The sequence below is a fragment of the Primulina huaijiensis genome, chromosome 15 (genome assembly GCF_012295235.1).
Source record: "Primulina huaijiensis isolate GDHJ02 chromosome 15, ASM1229523v2, whole genome shotgun sequence".
NCBI lineage: Eukaryota > Viridiplantae > Streptophyta > Magnoliopsida > Lamiales > Gesneriaceae > Primulina > Primulina huaijiensis.
In genome coordinates, this window is record NC_133320.1 from 1381222 (window position 1) to 1396912 (window position 15691).

General features: G+C 35.0%; 4 protein-coding genes across 5 annotated transcripts; all 4 read left to right on the forward strand.

Moving 5' to 3' along the window:
• Positions 1 to 567: 567 nt before the first annotated feature.
• Positions 568 to 5178, forward strand: LOC140959694 (triosephosphate isomerase, chloroplastic-like). The gene is made up of 9 exons (XM_073417663.1): positions 568 to 931; positions 1139 to 1165; positions 2131 to 2200; positions 2887 to 3010; positions 3483 to 3567; positions 3808 to 3940; positions 4004 to 4177; positions 4420 to 4502; positions 4816 to 5178. The coding sequence occupies exons 1-9, from the start codon at positions 710 to 712 to the stop codon at positions 4870 to 4872; spliced, it is 975 nt and encodes a 324-aa protein (XP_073273764.1). The 5' UTR covers positions 568 to 709; the 3' UTR covers positions 4873 to 5178.
• Positions 5179 to 6273: 1095 nt separating this feature from the next.
• LOC140960244 (uncharacterized) lies at positions 6274 to 9228 on the forward strand. The gene is made up of 6 exons (XM_073418438.1): positions 6274 to 6605; positions 7530 to 7729; positions 7854 to 7994; positions 8082 to 8162; positions 8666 to 8790; positions 8871 to 9228. Exons 1-6 carry the CDS (start codon positions 6383 to 6385, stop codon positions 8917 to 8919), a joined length of 819 nt encoding a protein of 272 aa, XP_073274539.1. The 5' UTR covers positions 6274 to 6382; the 3' UTR covers positions 8920 to 9228.
• A 1864-nt stretch (positions 9229 to 11092) lies between these two features.
• On the forward strand, positions 11093 to 12020 carry LOC140959935 (snakin-2-like). Of its 2 annotated transcripts, none has more exons than XM_073417993.1 (3): positions 11093 to 11335; positions 11468 to 11513; positions 11654 to 12020. In XM_073417993.1, exons 1-3 carry the CDS (start codon positions 11261 to 11263, stop codon positions 11833 to 11835), a joined length of 303 nt encoding a protein of 100 aa, XP_073274094.1. In that variant the 5' UTR covers positions 11093 to 11260; the 3' UTR covers positions 11836 to 12020. The 2 variants fall into 2 exon arrangements, with proteins under 2 accessions (XP_073274094.1, XP_073274093.1); XM_073417992.1 differs by having other exon boundaries at positions 11100 to 11347.
• Positions 12021 to 13091: 1071 nt separating this feature from the next.
• Positions 13092 to 13821, forward strand: LOC140959871 (auxin-induced protein 6B-like). The gene has a single exon (XM_073417905.1). It carries the CDS (start codon positions 13353 to 13355, stop codon positions 13635 to 13637), a length of 285 nt encoding a protein of 94 aa, XP_073274006.1. The 5' UTR covers positions 13092 to 13352; the 3' UTR covers positions 13638 to 13821.
• The last annotated feature ends 1870 nt before the right edge of the window (positions 13822 to 15691 follow it).

Consider the following 15691-nt stretch of genomic DNA (forward strand, 5'->3'; position numbering starts at 1 on the left):
AACAGACTGAATCTGTTTAATGATAAGAAGCCCAAGACCAAGCCCAAGCCCATTAAATTACAAATAATGGCCCATTAATTTTTTTATTAATTAATTATAAATAGTTGGTAAATACATGAGTTTCGTTTGTACGAATTATTGATAATTAAACGCATCAAACATTATATACATAAAAATACAATAAAATCGTAACATCCAATTTATTTCATAAACCGGTGGCATTTTACAAAAAGAAAACAAATTTGTCTGAATCAACCAAAGAATCATGTTTCTTTTGCTCAATAATTTTTTATCCATTTTCTATTTTTTTTGTTATTAGAAAAATCCATGTTGAATTATTCGAAATAAAATAAAATAATTATTGAAATGACAAAATTATATGGATTAAACTAATGCATATAATAATATGAAAATGGAATAAAAATCTAATTTTAATTCGATAATATCAAAATAATAGTATGCGTATATTTTTTTAGATGGTATACCTGGAAATGAGAAAGAAACATTGGCCAACATTGCCAAACACGTCCCAAAGACAGTGGTTTCCACGCTCCCACGCTCGCGTGGTCAGGAGGTAGGTAAGGGCCGATTGCATTGAGAACGACGCCACATGTTGAGCAACAATATCGTTTGAGGTAGAGGGAGAACCGGGGATCTCAAAGCGACAGTTCGCTGTCATAGAAAGCGGCGGAGCAACAGATATCTTCCGATGGCTTTGATGTCAACGTCACTAGGCGCCGCCGTCGCGTGTCAACTCTCACCTCAGCTGACTCAGTTCTCCGGCCTCCGCAAAATTTTCGTCAGGTTCGAGAACTTGGCATCCGACTCTAATTCAACTCAGTGCTTGTTTCAGAACGTCGATTCGCATGTACAACTCGCCTCCTCTCGTAAAGAATGCCGCGGTGTGGTAGCGATGGCAGGATCCGGCCAGGTTCTGAAACCTTTCATTGTTTCTTTTGTTTCTTTCGGTTTTGGATTTAAACGAACGGTTCAAATACCACATGAATTTAATTTATTAGAACCTAGAATGGTTTTTGGAGAAGGAAGAAAACGTTCAAATCTCTGATGTGTTGACAATCACTTGTGTTCAGCACCTGATAGTGTCAAATCTGATTGTTTTATTTCCTTTTACTTGCAGTTCTTCGTCGGTGGAAATTGGAAATGCGTGAGTATTTCATTCTTGATTATGTTGTTCCATGTTTTCTTAACCTTTGGTGCTTCTTTTATTGTTGCCAATCCATTGGCTGCATATTCTTTTTTCTTTGTTTTATATATATAGTTGAGGTGAAGAATCACAATACGAAAGTGCTGTAGCTCTTGAAAAGTAATATATCAATCAGTTTGTATAAAAATCCAATCAAGCTGTTGAGTACACCAGGCAATAGGAATTCTCAGTAAGTCCCCCAATTTAAATTTATTTAAATTCCACGTCTTGAGGGGTCGGACAGTTTCATTGAATGCTGCTAAAAATTGGGATATGTTAACCTTGGAACTTTGATAACTTAAGTACAAATTGAAAGAATGGTTGGGAAGGGAATAAAATTTTGGTCATTTAATACTTAATGGAATCTAAAAGTTGAGAAGGAAAATGTAAAGGAATGAATATTCTATAATATTTATTGCCTGAATCATCATAGGAAGGTCCATGATTTTTTGTAATGTATGTAGAGATTTGAAACGAATAATCCTTGTACATGAGTCTGGTGGTGAAAGCATATATCTATTATACCGTTTACTCCTTGAGCTTGAAGTTGATTCTTTTAACCGATATAATTTTGATTCAACACTTGAACGATATATGAGAATTTTATAGTTTGCTCAAGCAGATGAAATATGGGTTTTGTAGTAACTTTTTTCTCCTCTTGTGGAAACATCCTTTATGTGAAAACTTTGTTCATAGGTTAAGATCTATTAAGTAACACCACACTTTTGAACTGTGCTGTGCACATTCAGCTGTCAAACTACGGGTGTTTCACACGTATTTAAATGTTCTGTTTGTGCTGTTTCCGAACTAATATTTACGGAGTAAAGTTGAATTATTTGAGTGTTAAATATGTTATTTCTGCTTCCTTTTTTGTTTGACCCTACCCTATCCTCCCTTAATTAACTCATTTGTTATTCTTTAATTAGAATGGTACGAAAGACTCTCTAAGCAAGCTTGTCTCTGATTTGAACAGTGCAGCATTGGAGTCTGATGTTGGTGAGTTCTTCTTTGCTATTAAAATTATTAATGTGATGTTAGTATCTGAGTACACTGAGGGGTTGTATGGTGTCCTTATTTTCTGAGCATCTCTACTTTTAGATTCCCCTGCCATGGTTTATTGTGTTGAATTTCATTCTTGTTCTCATTTTTCTCTCAGCTTGATTTCCGTAGAAATATGAAAATGTAGAGATGAACAACCATTTAAAATTGCAAACAGCAAAACTTTCATTTACCGAAGTTTTCCCTTTTGTTCTGTGAAAATCCATTACAGGAAATGAGGCCATACCACCCCATGTTTATTTCCTGGAGTTAACAATGAATTTGTATTATCAACATTTTCTAAATCCTGCCATGAACTGCAATTTGTGGAGTCAAGTAGAATTGCATTGTTATCATAGAATTGTGGTAGGTAGTTGTAACTGCTTGTTAGCATGTTATCACTCGTGAAGATTAAATTATCGTTTCAGTTTTTTAATATGATAGTGTGTTGTAAGAAAAGGTACTAATTTATGTGGTATGGATGGGAATGGAAGGGAAAGATTGGTATACCGTCTTTCTAAGATATAAAATCCGTGCTCCTTTCGTTTTATATATACAAGTCTCAGTGTGATGCCAGATGCATATAATTCAAGTGAAATGGGAATTCGTTGCTCTATCTAGTATTCTGCCTTTGACCTACGCAGATGTTGTCGTGGCGCCACCTTTTGTCTATATTGATCAGGTGAAGAACTCATTATCTGATCGAATTGAGATAGCTGCGCAGAATTGCTGGACTGGAAAAGGTGGTGCATTTACTGGCGAAATCAGGTTTGTTATCTCAATATGATTTTCTCTAGATCAAGGTTAGCTTGTTTGTGGAAAGAAAGAATTTGCAGATTTATTGCCTTTTCATTTGAGGACTGTGTATGCTATGAAGTCTGCTATTATTGGCTTGATATGCATTTCTAATAGATTCTAAAGGTTAACATGTGATCTCACTGATCTAAAGAAGATGGAAAAATCGAAGAAATCGGTTCCGTTGCTGACATTCTTCTGCATATTGTTAATTTGGCTGTATGCTATTTGATGGTTTCCACATTTTCTCATACCATTTTAATTGGTTCCACTTGAGTTGTTTCATATGCTTATTTCAGCTGGTTATTCTAGCCATTTTCCCCTGCAATTTTGCGCTCAGTTAATAATCCTTAATGCTTTACTCTACTTGACCTTTATAATCGACACAATTGTGATAGTTACTGTAGGTGCAAGGATTTACAATTTACTGTTCCATCTTGTACAGTGTGGAACAAATAAAAGACCTTGGCTGCAATTGGGTGGTTTTAGGGCATTCTGAGAGGAGACATATAATTGGAGAAGACGATCAAGTAAGATATGAGAGTATCTCCACTCAAAAGGAATTCATCCAAAAATCTAAAATATGCATATCGCCATCGTTATTGTCTTATACATATCACCAATTATTTCTGTCTTTTGTAGTTTATTGACTTTCTTCTAAAAAGAGATGGGAAGAAACTATGAGTTCGTATGATTTTAAGACTTTATGTTTATAATTATTGCTAAATTTTCTAATGCTCTAAATCATGTTCATTCATCAAATTCTGTAGTTCATTGGGAAGAAGGCTGCTTATGCATTGAGTCAGAATATCGGAGTGATTGCTTGCATTGGAGAGTTATTAGAAGAAAGAGAAGCAGGAAAAACTTTTGATGTTTGTTTTCAGCAGTTGAAGGCTTATGCTGGTAAGTTTAGATCTCTCTCTCCGCGCGCGCGTGTGTATATATATTGAAGTTCATGATATGCAGATGCTGTCCCGAGTTGGGATAAGATTGTCATTGCATACGAACCCGTATGGGCTATTGGAACTGGTAAAGTGGCCACACCAGAGCAGGCTCAGGAGGTGCATATAGCTATTCGTGATTGGCTTAGTAAGAATGTGTCTGCAGAAGTTGCATCCAAAACTCGCATTATTTATGGAGGTGTGTAATTTCCAGTTCAAGTTTTGTAATTTTTTTGAGTTCCTATCCTGTATCCACCTATTACAATTTACAAATATTAAGAGAATATGACTTCTAGTACTTAGTACTTGAATAATTTATGAAGTTTTGATTTTGGTTCGATGATCCAATGTTAACATCAATTATTCATCCAGTTAGAATGGAAGTGACAAATTTCCTTCATTTGCCATTCACCTGTACAATCTCAAAATTTTTATCCGTAGGTTCCGTCAATGGAGGAAACTGCGCCGAGCTTGCAAAGCAAGAAGACATTGATGGATTTCTTGTCGGCGGTGCATCCCTCAAGGTGTGTTATTGTTTTCCTGCTCATACTTTTGTTTTACACCCTGTAAATTGTTTGTTAACCCTATCTTGTTTTCTCATTTTTTTTGGTTAATTTCACACGCTGTACTTCGCAAATAAACATCATCTTCTTCTTGCATTAAATTGGAGAAAGATAGTATTGTTTTATGTGAAATTTAATACAAAACGCAAGGACTTGGTGAGGTTTTACAAGTAAGCTAAGATGCTTCATACTTCAAGCTAAAAGAGCAAATAAAGGATGTGTTCACAGATATTCTTGTGAAATGTCTCTTATCTCTAGTATTTACTCACTGTAGGGGCCCGAGTTTGCGACTATAATCAACTCCGTGACTTCCAAGAAGGTCGCTGTATGATGTTTGAACCGTCGCAGAGGCTTATAGAATTGCTTTATGTCATACAATACCGCGAGCCATCCCTTCATTTTGCTCCAAATTTTCGAATAAAGTCGATCGTTTCTGATGAAACCGGTAGAGTTTCCTGGAATATAGTTTCCTTGAAGAGAATCCACCTGAGTGCAGCAAACCCTTGTACGGATCATATCGCAACGTTGTAACTTATATACCACACTTGTCCAATATATGACAGATCAACATCATTGCAATGTGTCGGTTTTGAAATGGAGTGGATCTCGCAAGTTCTATTTGTGAGTTTTAAACATTTTCTCTCAAACTTTTTTGCCTATCCTTTTTCTGTTGCTGAAATATCTTTCTTTTAAAGAAAAGTTGGCCCTTCTCGCAACATACATACTTAAACTTAATTTACCAAGTGGCTAATGAGTAATGACCTTATTCAATAATTAATAAAAATAAAAACATTTCAAGTTTTACGAGTTTAACTCACTCGATTAAATTAATAAACTGAAGTGCTCATATATATATATATATATATATGTGATCCGAACTATATGCAGATCTAGATCACGAGGTGGAATTTAATAATTTTCTCCTATCTCATAGATTTAAATGAATGAAAGGATCGAAGGCATACGTCGATCGTGTTTGCAATCAAAACCCATATTAACTATATTTTATTAAAAAGAAAGAGTAATTCAACTAATAATCACTTCAATTTTTTTAAAGATTAATTAACATGACTGCCAAAACACGTGGATAATATTATATTTCTCAACGCTCCAAAGTTCATATTCCAATAATTTGTTGACCTGAAATTAATGTTAGCTCAACTCCCTGAAATTAATTTATCCCTGAAATTAATTTAGCTCAATCTGTTACCAAATTGAAATTATACAAGTTATTATTATTTTACTAAATTCCAATAATATTTTACTGACTTATATATTCAAACCACGCATATGATATTAGAAAAATTATTTTTTATACTTTCAAAATGTAGATAAAAATATTTCTCTTACTTTTCAATACAAAGTTTTTGAGATAGTTTATATGCTCAATTCGTCCAATGTATTTTGGCTTGATTGTATTTTCATTTCAATTTTATCCTTATTTAATGAATTTTTAATAAAATAAAATAAATGTTGAAAGTAGTAAATATATTTAATGATTTAAGTATATTCATAAAAAAATAGAGGTATAAAAATTCGAATATATATTTGAGATATATATATAAAAAAAACTTTTATATTTGTGGTAGAGAGAGTAATTAAAATTTAAAATTATAGCCTTACAAACATATTTTTTAATTTTGTAATAACTCATAAAATAATAATATGGGTAATTTATTGAGGTTCTTAATTTTACAATTCCTTTTTATTTATAATTTTTTAATTTTCATAAATTTCATCCATTTTCAAGAATCCTCTTCCCTCAATTTCCCATTTATCGTGCCTTCATCTTCTCATTTCCCTGTTAAAAAACCCATAGGAAAGCATACACACATACAGACATGAGGGCTCCACGAAGACCGATCCAAGCTGTGTCGTCGTGGGTGCGGCGGCAGCCACCCAAGGTGAAGGCTTTTCTTGCCGTCATCAGTGGTATGGCGGCGCTCGTGCTCCTCCGCGCAATTGTACACGATCACGATAATATTTTCGTCGCCGCGGAAGCAGTTCACTCTATTGGAATCTCTGTTCTTATTTACAAGCTTATGAAGGAGAAAACTTGCGCCGGTAATGGTTAATTTTGTTTGTGTAAATGTGTTGGTTTAGTTTACGTGTTTGCTAGTGCTGGGGTTACTGTTTTAGGGTTTCATTTGAATTGGGTGATTGGAGGATGAGAAAGTTTGAGACTTTTGGGATATCTAGGGAGATCTTGTTCCGGCTAAATTGGAAAAATTGGGAAATGGCGTTACTTTAGTGTTTCTTTTGTTGCAAAGATGTGATTTTTGGCTACACTGTTTTCCTTTTGTTATGGAAAATATAATATCGGGGTCTCGTTGAGGATTTATTTGCGCCATTCTAATGAAAGAAGGAAAAAACATTAATCCTGCCTAAAATCTATGATTTTTTCTTTGACCTTTATGTTTTGCTACTTTTTTGGGGGTCGAGATCAACCATTAGTTCGACTTGAATTGTGGAACGTCTTTATAAATTCAATCAGTGGCCTTGATGTACTTTATTAATTAATTTTAATTTTCATACGCCTAATAAAAGTTGTGCAGGGTCTATTATGGGGTGTAAACATAATGTGCTGTAAACTAAAACATCGTTTTGCTTCTTCTATAATTGTGGTGTTGAAGGTAACAGAAAGTAGACACTTCAGCTGAGAGCCCCAAAACGAAAAAAATTTGGTATTGATACTTGTAATTGGGATTGTCACTAAGAAGATTTAGCACGTGACTCAGCTTCTGTTGAATTTACAGTTTTTTTTTGGTTTGTCGGTGTATTTTGGTTGCATTTATTGGTGAATTATCTCCACTTTTAGTATTAGAATTGGGACGTAGTGTGGGTTTTTAAATGGTTTCTTTTGTTCAACATTCCAGGTTAGTTTTGTGAAGCGAGCAAATGACTATGTTATTGGTGCTTTCTGAATGGATTTTTTTTTAATTGCCGGATGCTTACTCTCTCCAATCATTTTTAAATCAAATGTTGCAGGGCTTTCATTGAAATCCCAGGAGCTGACCGCTATCTTTTTGGCTGTTAGATTGTATTGTAGTTTTGTTATGGAATATGACATACACACGTTGCTTGACATGGCTACACTAGCTACAACCTTGTGGGTTATTTACATGATTCGTCTGAAGCTAAGGTCAAGTTACATGGAGGATAAAGACAATTTTGCACTATATTATGTGGTGAGTCTTAATATGTGCATGGGAATCATACTATCTTTGGCTTACTTATTTTCTTGCCACGTTGGACTTTTATTTGGATTTGACTGTTAAAAGAAATGAGTATCTCATTTTCCATGTTTTGCAGTTGGTCCCTTGTGCTGTTTTAGCTCTGTTGATACACCCATCTACATCGCATCACTTGGTCAACCGGATTGCTTGGGCCTTCTGTGTTTACCTTGAAGCCGTTTCTGTCCTTCCTCAACTACGTGTCATGCAAAACACTAAGGTAGAGTTTTTCTTTGAATTTCTGTGTTACGTGCTAGCTAAGTCCTACTTATATTGTAATTTTGGCTTTTCAATTCCTCTGCTACAGATTGTTGAACCATTTACAGCTCATTATGTATTTGCATTGGGTGTTGCGAGGTTCCTGAGCTGTGCTCATTGGGTTCTCCAGGTTTGACACACTAACTTTATCATTATCTATCAAGCATTCTTCAGTTGGCTTGCTGCAAAATGTGAATCATAGTAATATCCTATCATCTAATCCTAGTCAATCATGTCACCATTACTCATAAATGGTTACAAGGTACTAAACGGACTAAGAAGGCTTCACGAAGTCATGTGATGTGGTCATTTTATTTTCTTAAGCATGTGGAAGTTGATGTTTGGTGTACCCTATCTGGCTATATCTAAAAAGTCAGGCTATCAGGCATGTAATGTAATAATCTTGTAATTTATGTGGAAATTATGTTTTCCGAAGTTATTTCATATGATCTGTTCTTACTGCAGAATTGTGTTAATGCATTTTGCAAGAATTCGAAAGTCCAATGGCATTTGAAATTACTCATCTGACATTTAGGCTGCTTTGCACAGTAAAAGATTTTGATTTGCGCAATTACCACAAACTAAAATTTCTTGTACAATCACTGTCTTACATTTATAATTTGCATTTGGCAGGTGTTGGACAGTCGTGGTCATCTTCTTGTGGCATTGGGCCATGGACTATGGCCATCAATGGTTCTTATATCAGAAATTGTTCAAACTTTCATCCTGGCTGACTTTTGTTATTACTACGTGAAAAGGTCTGCATCCTAGGCCGTATAGCTATCTTGCGTAATGCATTTTATTTCATCTCATCAATCTCGTATGTGTTAACCTTCAGTGTCTTCGGAGGGCAGCTCGTGCTGCGCCTTCCTTCTGGCGTGGTGTAATCAATTTGGCTCAAGACATGGCTTGCCCCAGTCCATCATCATGAAAATCTGGTGAAATGAAATGCTACTTGCTCAGGCAGATTCGTTATTTATATAAACCCTTTGGTTTACTATATACCCAACCGACTAAACCGTCTCAGCAGTAATCTGTGTAAGCATTTGAATGAATGATGATGAATACTTAGCGTAGAACCCATGTTGGATGATGTTTCAGTTCTTTACAATTTGTGTCTCTGGATCTGTAACTCTCCATAATGGATTGATCTTGGGATAATACTTTCGATAAGGGAAAAACACTTTTTAATTTTCTATACTTCATTATTAAAGTAGTTTTGGTTTCTTAACACTGCAACTGATTAATTATATTAAAATTGGAAAAAATATGAAATTTTAATATAGTGAAATCATTGAATGATTTCTGAAATTCTAGTTTACTAAAAATATTATATTTATTTGAACACAGGTTTTAAATTCTAAATTTTAAAAAAGAACTTAAGTCATTATGTAAGTTTATAAAAACCCACAACCTCACGATAAGAGACAGTAACGTTTTCTAGTCATCCTCATGAATTGATCAATGTAAATAAATGTAGCCTTCACCTATTAGGAACATAAAAATAATCACATTATCAACACTAAGAAATGAGCCTAAAAATAGGTTTTTTTGTTGTACAAAAAAAAGACAAAAATTTGTGTGAGACGGTCTCACGGGTCGTATTTTGTGAGACATATATCTTATTTTCATCATCCATGAAAAATTATTATTTTTTATGCTAAGAATATTACTTTTTATTGTGAATATCGGTAGGGTTGACCCGTCTCATAAATAAAGATCCGTGAAACCGTCTCACAAGAGATTTACTCAAAAAAAATCTATCATCATTATGTTTCTCCACTCTCTAAAATTCTTTTTTCCGAAAATTTGTTTTTATCCATTTCTATATTTTTCAAAGAAATCATTTATATATATATATACATATATATAATATTATATTTTTTAAATTTTCTTGACAAATATAATAGGTGTCCTAAAAGACTTGAAAGTTCTACTCTTTTTATAGCATATAATATAATACAATACATCTTACATAACAACAAATACGCACCTTTACCAATAAACGCACTATGTCTCGATTTATCTTTATCAGTTTCATTTTTTATGTGGAAAATTTAAAGTCTAAATAAAGATATGAGATTTACAGAAAGAAAACAGCTGTGAAGCAGAAACGAAGAGAGTTCGAAGGAATAAAGATGGATGATTTTGTTTGGTTTCGAGTATGAAAAGGGACAACCTACTACTAATAATAATATACATTACTCAATACACCTTGATATTATTGATCGTCTTGTTTCAATTGAAAAATAAGATATATATGTTGACTGATTATACAATCTTTTTATAATCAATTTAGTTTATATTTAAATCAGAATCATATTATAATTATGAAAAATAATGAGAGACTAAACACCAATTCTGAAATATTTAATTTTAAAAAAACAAATGCACCAAATATAGAACTCGTGACTTGGAGCTTAGGACACCTTATATTAAATAATTTGGCACTTTTTAATATATTGGTGTAAAAACAAATTTAAGAATATTTTAAAAAAAACCTCACCAAAACTATCCATACCTCTCTCTTGATATGTATACAATATATATAACAAAAGACACTTTCTCATTATACTATTAGTTTATTTAATATATTCTTATCCTCTTTTTTGTGTGCTTCATGGAACAATAAATATTAAATTAGTGGATAAACATGAAATTTATAACTTAAAAAGAGACAAAAAAAAATGTTAATTCAAAATTTAAATATACATGCAAATAAAAGAGTACAAGTACAATGTAATCAAATGTTCCCTCATCTCCAATAATTTGCCAAAAAAATTTGGGGTTGGAATTACGACTTAATAGATTTTGAATATTAAAAAATTATAAATTTTGAATATATTTTCTAGACCCATCCCTCTAGTAATTTGTATATATACATAAGAAGAGGCATGCAGGAAGATCACAAATTTTTTTTTTCCTTCTGTTTTTTGAAAAAAAAATTGGCCCACAATTTATTATTGAAAAAAATTTTATTTTTGTTTATTTGAGTCGGTAGGCTGCATTATTGCAGGGCTCTGTATTATCTATTTGCATGCACGTACTGACTTTCCCGAGTTTCTATATGTCCTCGTATCACCCTTCCCGGCCTCTTCTTCCATTATTGATTAAAATCTCTCCTATAAATAGTCCCCTTGTTGTGTCACTTTCTTCAGATTTAAAAAAAAATTAAACTTGTTTTCTGTTAATTTCTTGAAATATTTCATATAGAAAATCATACAATTAATGGCTGGTTTCAGAGTTCTTATTGCTTCAATCTTGCTCACTCTGCTTGTCTTGCATCAAGTCCAATCATTTCAAGTAAATCAACCGGTGGTTGTATTACATAAGCATATCTCTTCAATTTTAGTTCTCTAATCACGATGCTTGCTATAAGCTGAGTTTAATTTAAAATTTCCAAGTTTTGGTGACTTTATGATATGGATCTTGCAGATTAGTAAGGCCGTTTCAGGAACTGTGAATCCCGTCCCGAAAATGGGTAAGCTATATTTTTTGGAATCGATAAACTTAACTTTGAAGAACCACTGCTAGCTGTACTTACTGCTTTTTCATGCAGTTCGTTTTCGTTTTTTACGAGTTAATAGTGACACTGTAGTTATTGTTTTTCCGAGCATGCAGACTGCGGGGGAGCCTGTGAGGTGAGGTGCAAATTGTCGTCGAGGCCGAGACTGTGCAAGAGGGCTTGCGGCACATGCTGCGCCAGGTGCAACTGCGTTCCGCCGGGCACGTCTGGTAATTATGAGGCATGTGCTTGCTATGCAACCATGACAACTCGTAATAACAAACGCAAGTGCCCGTAGTTTTATGCCGTCTGCAGAGCTCTTATATATCACGCATTTTCTTGAATAAATATGGGTGTTGCATAGGTTTCTTGTGCTTGAATTCTTGTATTTTCGTTTGTTCTTTTCCTTCAAGTTACTTGTAAGTGTAACTGAAATTGTTTCTTCGTTTCTAGTGTGGAATAAGATTTTCTATTTGTCGACGATATCAGATGATAAAATTTTACATCTAAGAATGAGAATTTCTTATTGAGAAACACGTGACAAATATCTAATCAGTATATATTGTACAGTAAAGAGCACCAGTCGATATTTGAAATGTAAAACTAGGATAAACAGCATTTCAACTTCCCAAATGCACAGTAAGCTTCTTGGTAATTAAAGATCCCTTCAAGGCCAAATGCAAAGCATTCACCGATTCACCCTGCTCTTGCTCGTCCTTCGCTTGCCATTTTAGGTTGTACGTAACCAATGCACCTTCGAGCAAGTACGGCAGGAAACGTTAAAATTTATGCCATACTCTGATCTAACCAGTACGTTGCCTATTAGCTTCACAAAATTATTTAACTCAAATTGCTTCGATTACACTGTTTTATTTGCTTATAAGCTACCTGAAAGGTGGTAAATGCTGGAAACAGGCCTATTACTGCTGATATGTTAGTGAAGAATCTCTCAATTGAAGTCAAACACCAGATAAATTCCTTGTTGTCTACAACGTTCCATGTGATTCCTCATGTGCTATGCTTCTCAAAATCTCACCAGACACCACACGTAAACTTGATGATCACCATTCGAACTGCATGTTACCCGGGGATGAATTCAGGATTCAGTTGATGTAAATATTGGCCTGTACCTAAAATGTTTCAGATTATTAAAATTAAGAGCTGTTATTTAAGTATAAACCCTGTAACAGAATCTAACTGGAAATCCATTAATGCAAAGGATGACTTAGATAGTCCCTGTCTCTTTCAAACGAGGGACAAAGGAAATTCAGACATGACATGGTTTCTTTTTCCTAAATATTATCAAGAACTTAGGCTTCCATATTTGCAAGGAGCAGCAGATGGCCCAACAATAATCATACCTAACAGTAGAAATACGACTCATAACTAGTCTAAGGCTGTTTATGGCTGAAAGAGAACTCTTACCGACATGTTAGGATGCCAACAGACCTACGGTTAGGAATCTCCGTGGAAATCACAAAAATTCAATGATATGACAACATAATGGCCCTCTGAGCCATATGCTATGTTATCTTGAGTATGATGTTTTAACGAAGATCATACATGAGTTTTCCTCGTTTCAACCTGTCACCGATTTTTAAAGATATTTTATGTGATTCCTCATGTGTTATGTTCCTCAAAATTCACCAGACACCATACCTCAACTCTCCTCTTCACCACTAGGTCAAGATTCCTATATATACTTCACCTGTATGGCCTTATACAACAAGACTCAAGTGTTCACGAAACTATTCAGCTTTCTACCAAGGCCTATAGTCTCCTCCTCTGTTCTTCATCAATTCATACTTCAAAACAATGATGGACATTCGTCAAATTCTGAGACGATCTTCATTCAAAGCCAAAGGATCAACGTCAACGGGAACTGATGTTCCAAAGGGTCATTTTGTCGTTTACGTTGGGGAGAGTACCAAAAAGAAGAGATTCATTGTTCCAATATCATACTTGAATGAACCTTTGTTTCAAGATTTACTAAGTCGAGCTGAAGAAGAATTCGGGTTCAATCATCCAACTGGTGGCCTCACTATCCCATGCAATGAGGATCAATTCACCAATCTCACCTCATCCTTGGCCAGATCATGATATGAGTGGTCAACAAATAAAATACTGAAACTTCATATGCTAGACAGATTCTAGGAAATACTGTGTTATTTTTAATCTTTTTCCTTTCAATACATAAGAGTAGTTAGTCTTGTCAAGATTGTAAATCAACGAAACTATATCACAGTTTCATAAAATGTTGTTGAAGATACACAGACTTCATATTTTTCACTTGGCTACTTCGTTGACTCCAGACAGTTTTCAAACGTTTTCACCTTAGCCATTTTTCATTAATATAAGCAAGTTTTACAACAAAAAATATTAGATTCAAGTAGTTCAGAACATCAACATAGTTGGAACAATCTTCTGTCCAATTACCTGCATGAACACCTTACAGTGACCTAGTCCTATCACATTCCGGAAATCATAATCTTAAGCATCGATCCATTGAAATTTAAATTTATCTATTTTGTTTCCCATAAAATTTTTTAAAGTTTCATAGCATCTGGACTGGACCTTCTTGACACACCTAGGCTCACAGGTTAGTGGCAATACTCAATACAATAAGCTTTATTAGTAAATAGTTCGCATTTATCCAAATCTCGCGAAAATGACTAATTTTATGGATATTTTCAAATGTTTCATGCAAACCAAGAAGGGCACTGCATAATTCAAGAAATGTGAGTTTTGAATGCCAGAAAACTTCAGATGTTTTGATCAATGTCATCACATAAGTTTTTGTGCAGACCTTTTTTCCCCAGAGACATCAGACAAATTGTAAGCATCATTCTTCTGATCAATGTGTTATTTTTTGATCGAGCATTCAGAGAAAATATTACCTTACAACCTGTTCTTCAATAAACAGAATCTTTCGAGGTCCCTAATGTTAGCTGGTCCATAGTTTCACCGAGAGCTAAATGCCGGGATTTTTCATTCGATGGATGATCGGGCGCCATTCAGAGGGACAGTGGCAATTGAGACATGACATGGTTTCTGTTTCCAAGTCATTATCAAGAATCTCGGCTTGCATAATTGTTGAATGACGGACGACCCTACCAATTACAACACCAAACAGCAGAAATAAACATCAATAAGCCTCTCACTTTTATGTCAGGACCCCAACAGACCATAGCATCTGAATCCTCTGCTGAAATCATATAATGCAATGATATGATATAATGGACCTCTGCACCATACGACGTATCATCTTGCAAACGGTGTATGATGTGACTTCGTTGAAATGGATGAGCCGAGTAAGGAGCTCCAACGGGTCAAATCAATAATTTATAGTTTTTAGGGAATTTGAGTGAAGGTAATGGCTTCAATAGCACCTGCAAACAATGAAAGAAACTCGTGAATGGGCGCCGGAGGGGTGTCCGGCGTGGCCACTCCGATGCTTAAGTCAGCAGGTTGAAGATGAACACAAGCAATATTTGAGAGAAAATATGTATAATGCTTAAGAGTTCAAAGATTTCAGAATCAGTAAATGAGAAGGATACATGCTATTTATAGGAGAAAATGGGGTATGTACCTTGTTTCCCGTGCCTACCTACTAAATATGTCAAGTCGGCCGTCCATACCTCCTGATGACTTATATGACACGCCAAAGTCAAGTTGCTCTGACAGATAAGATTGTCCATATCAATATACTCAAGTGCATCACGCTTTTCGAGGTTCCCAGGTAGAATTCCTCCCTGGAGATTTATACAAGAGCTCGGGCGTCTGGTTGCCCGGGGAGTAGAGCCCGGGCTTGCACCGGCCCGGCTTCAGAAGAATCCATCCTGCCAATTGACCCTAATTTGGGAATCCATTTAATATCCCGGGTCATCAATGACCCGGGTTCTTACCAGGGTATCACCACTCATCCCTAAATAGTCGGGCTAGAGTCATACTCGCTGTCCCGATTAGTCATGCTTGGATTCCCAAAGAGATGATCAATCTTGTTATATAAAAGCATCGGGGGCTTCATGTCTCCCAAAGATGGGATGAGGAGCCGGAGTCTCGCGTCTCATGGACTTGAGATAAGATGTCGGGGCCTCGTGTCTCCCGNGCTCACAGATTTAGCTTCATCCATATTAAATCTGCTAACCACCTTT

What these genes read in the sequence shown, in the direction of transcription:
- LOC140959694 (XM_073417663.1), top strand. Translation starts at nt 710, where the DNA reads ATGGCTTTGATGTCAACGTCACTAGGCGCCGCCGTCGCGTGTCAACTC. An exon ending in AGCATTGGAGTCTGATGTTG is followed by an intron (nt 2,201 to 2,886) that starts GTGAGTTCTTCT and finishes TGACCTACGCAG; the next exon opens with ATGTTGTCGTGGCGCCACCT. An exon ending in GCAGTTGAAGGCTTATGCTG is followed by an intron (nt 3,941 to 4,003) that starts GTAAGTTTAGAT and finishes CATGATATGCAG; the next exon opens with ATGCTGTCCCGAGTTGGGAT.
- LOC140960244 (XM_073418438.1), top strand. Translation starts at nt 6,383, where the DNA reads ATGAGGGCTCCACGAAGACCGATCCAAGCTGTGTCGTCGTGGGTGCGG. An exon ending in ATTTTGCACTATATTATGTG is followed by an intron (nt 7,730 to 7,853) that starts GTGAGTCTTAAT and finishes CATGTTTTGCAG; the next exon opens with TTGGTCCCTTGTGCTGTTTT. An exon ending in GTGTCATGCAAAACACTAAG is followed by an intron (nt 7,995 to 8,081) that starts GTAGAGTTTTTC and finishes CCTCTGCTACAG; the next exon opens with ATTGTTGAACCATTTACAGC.
- LOC140959935 (XM_073417992.1), top strand. Translation starts at nt 11,261, where the DNA reads ATGGCTGGTTTCAGAGTTCTTATTGCTTCAATCTTGCTCACTCTGCTT. An exon ending in CATTTCAAGTAAATCAACCG is followed by an intron (nt 11,348 to 11,467) that starts GTGGTTGTATTA and finishes TGGATCTTGCAG; the next exon opens with ATTAGTAAGGCCGTTTCAGG. An exon ending in GAATCCCGTCCCGAAAATGG is followed by an intron (nt 11,514 to 11,653) that starts GTAAGCTATATT and finishes CCGAGCATGCAG; the next exon opens with ACTGCGGGGGAGCCTGTGAG.
- LOC140959871 (XM_073417905.1), top strand. Translation starts at nt 13,353, where the DNA reads ATGATGGACATTCGTCAAATTCTGAGACGATCTTCATTCAAAGCCAAA.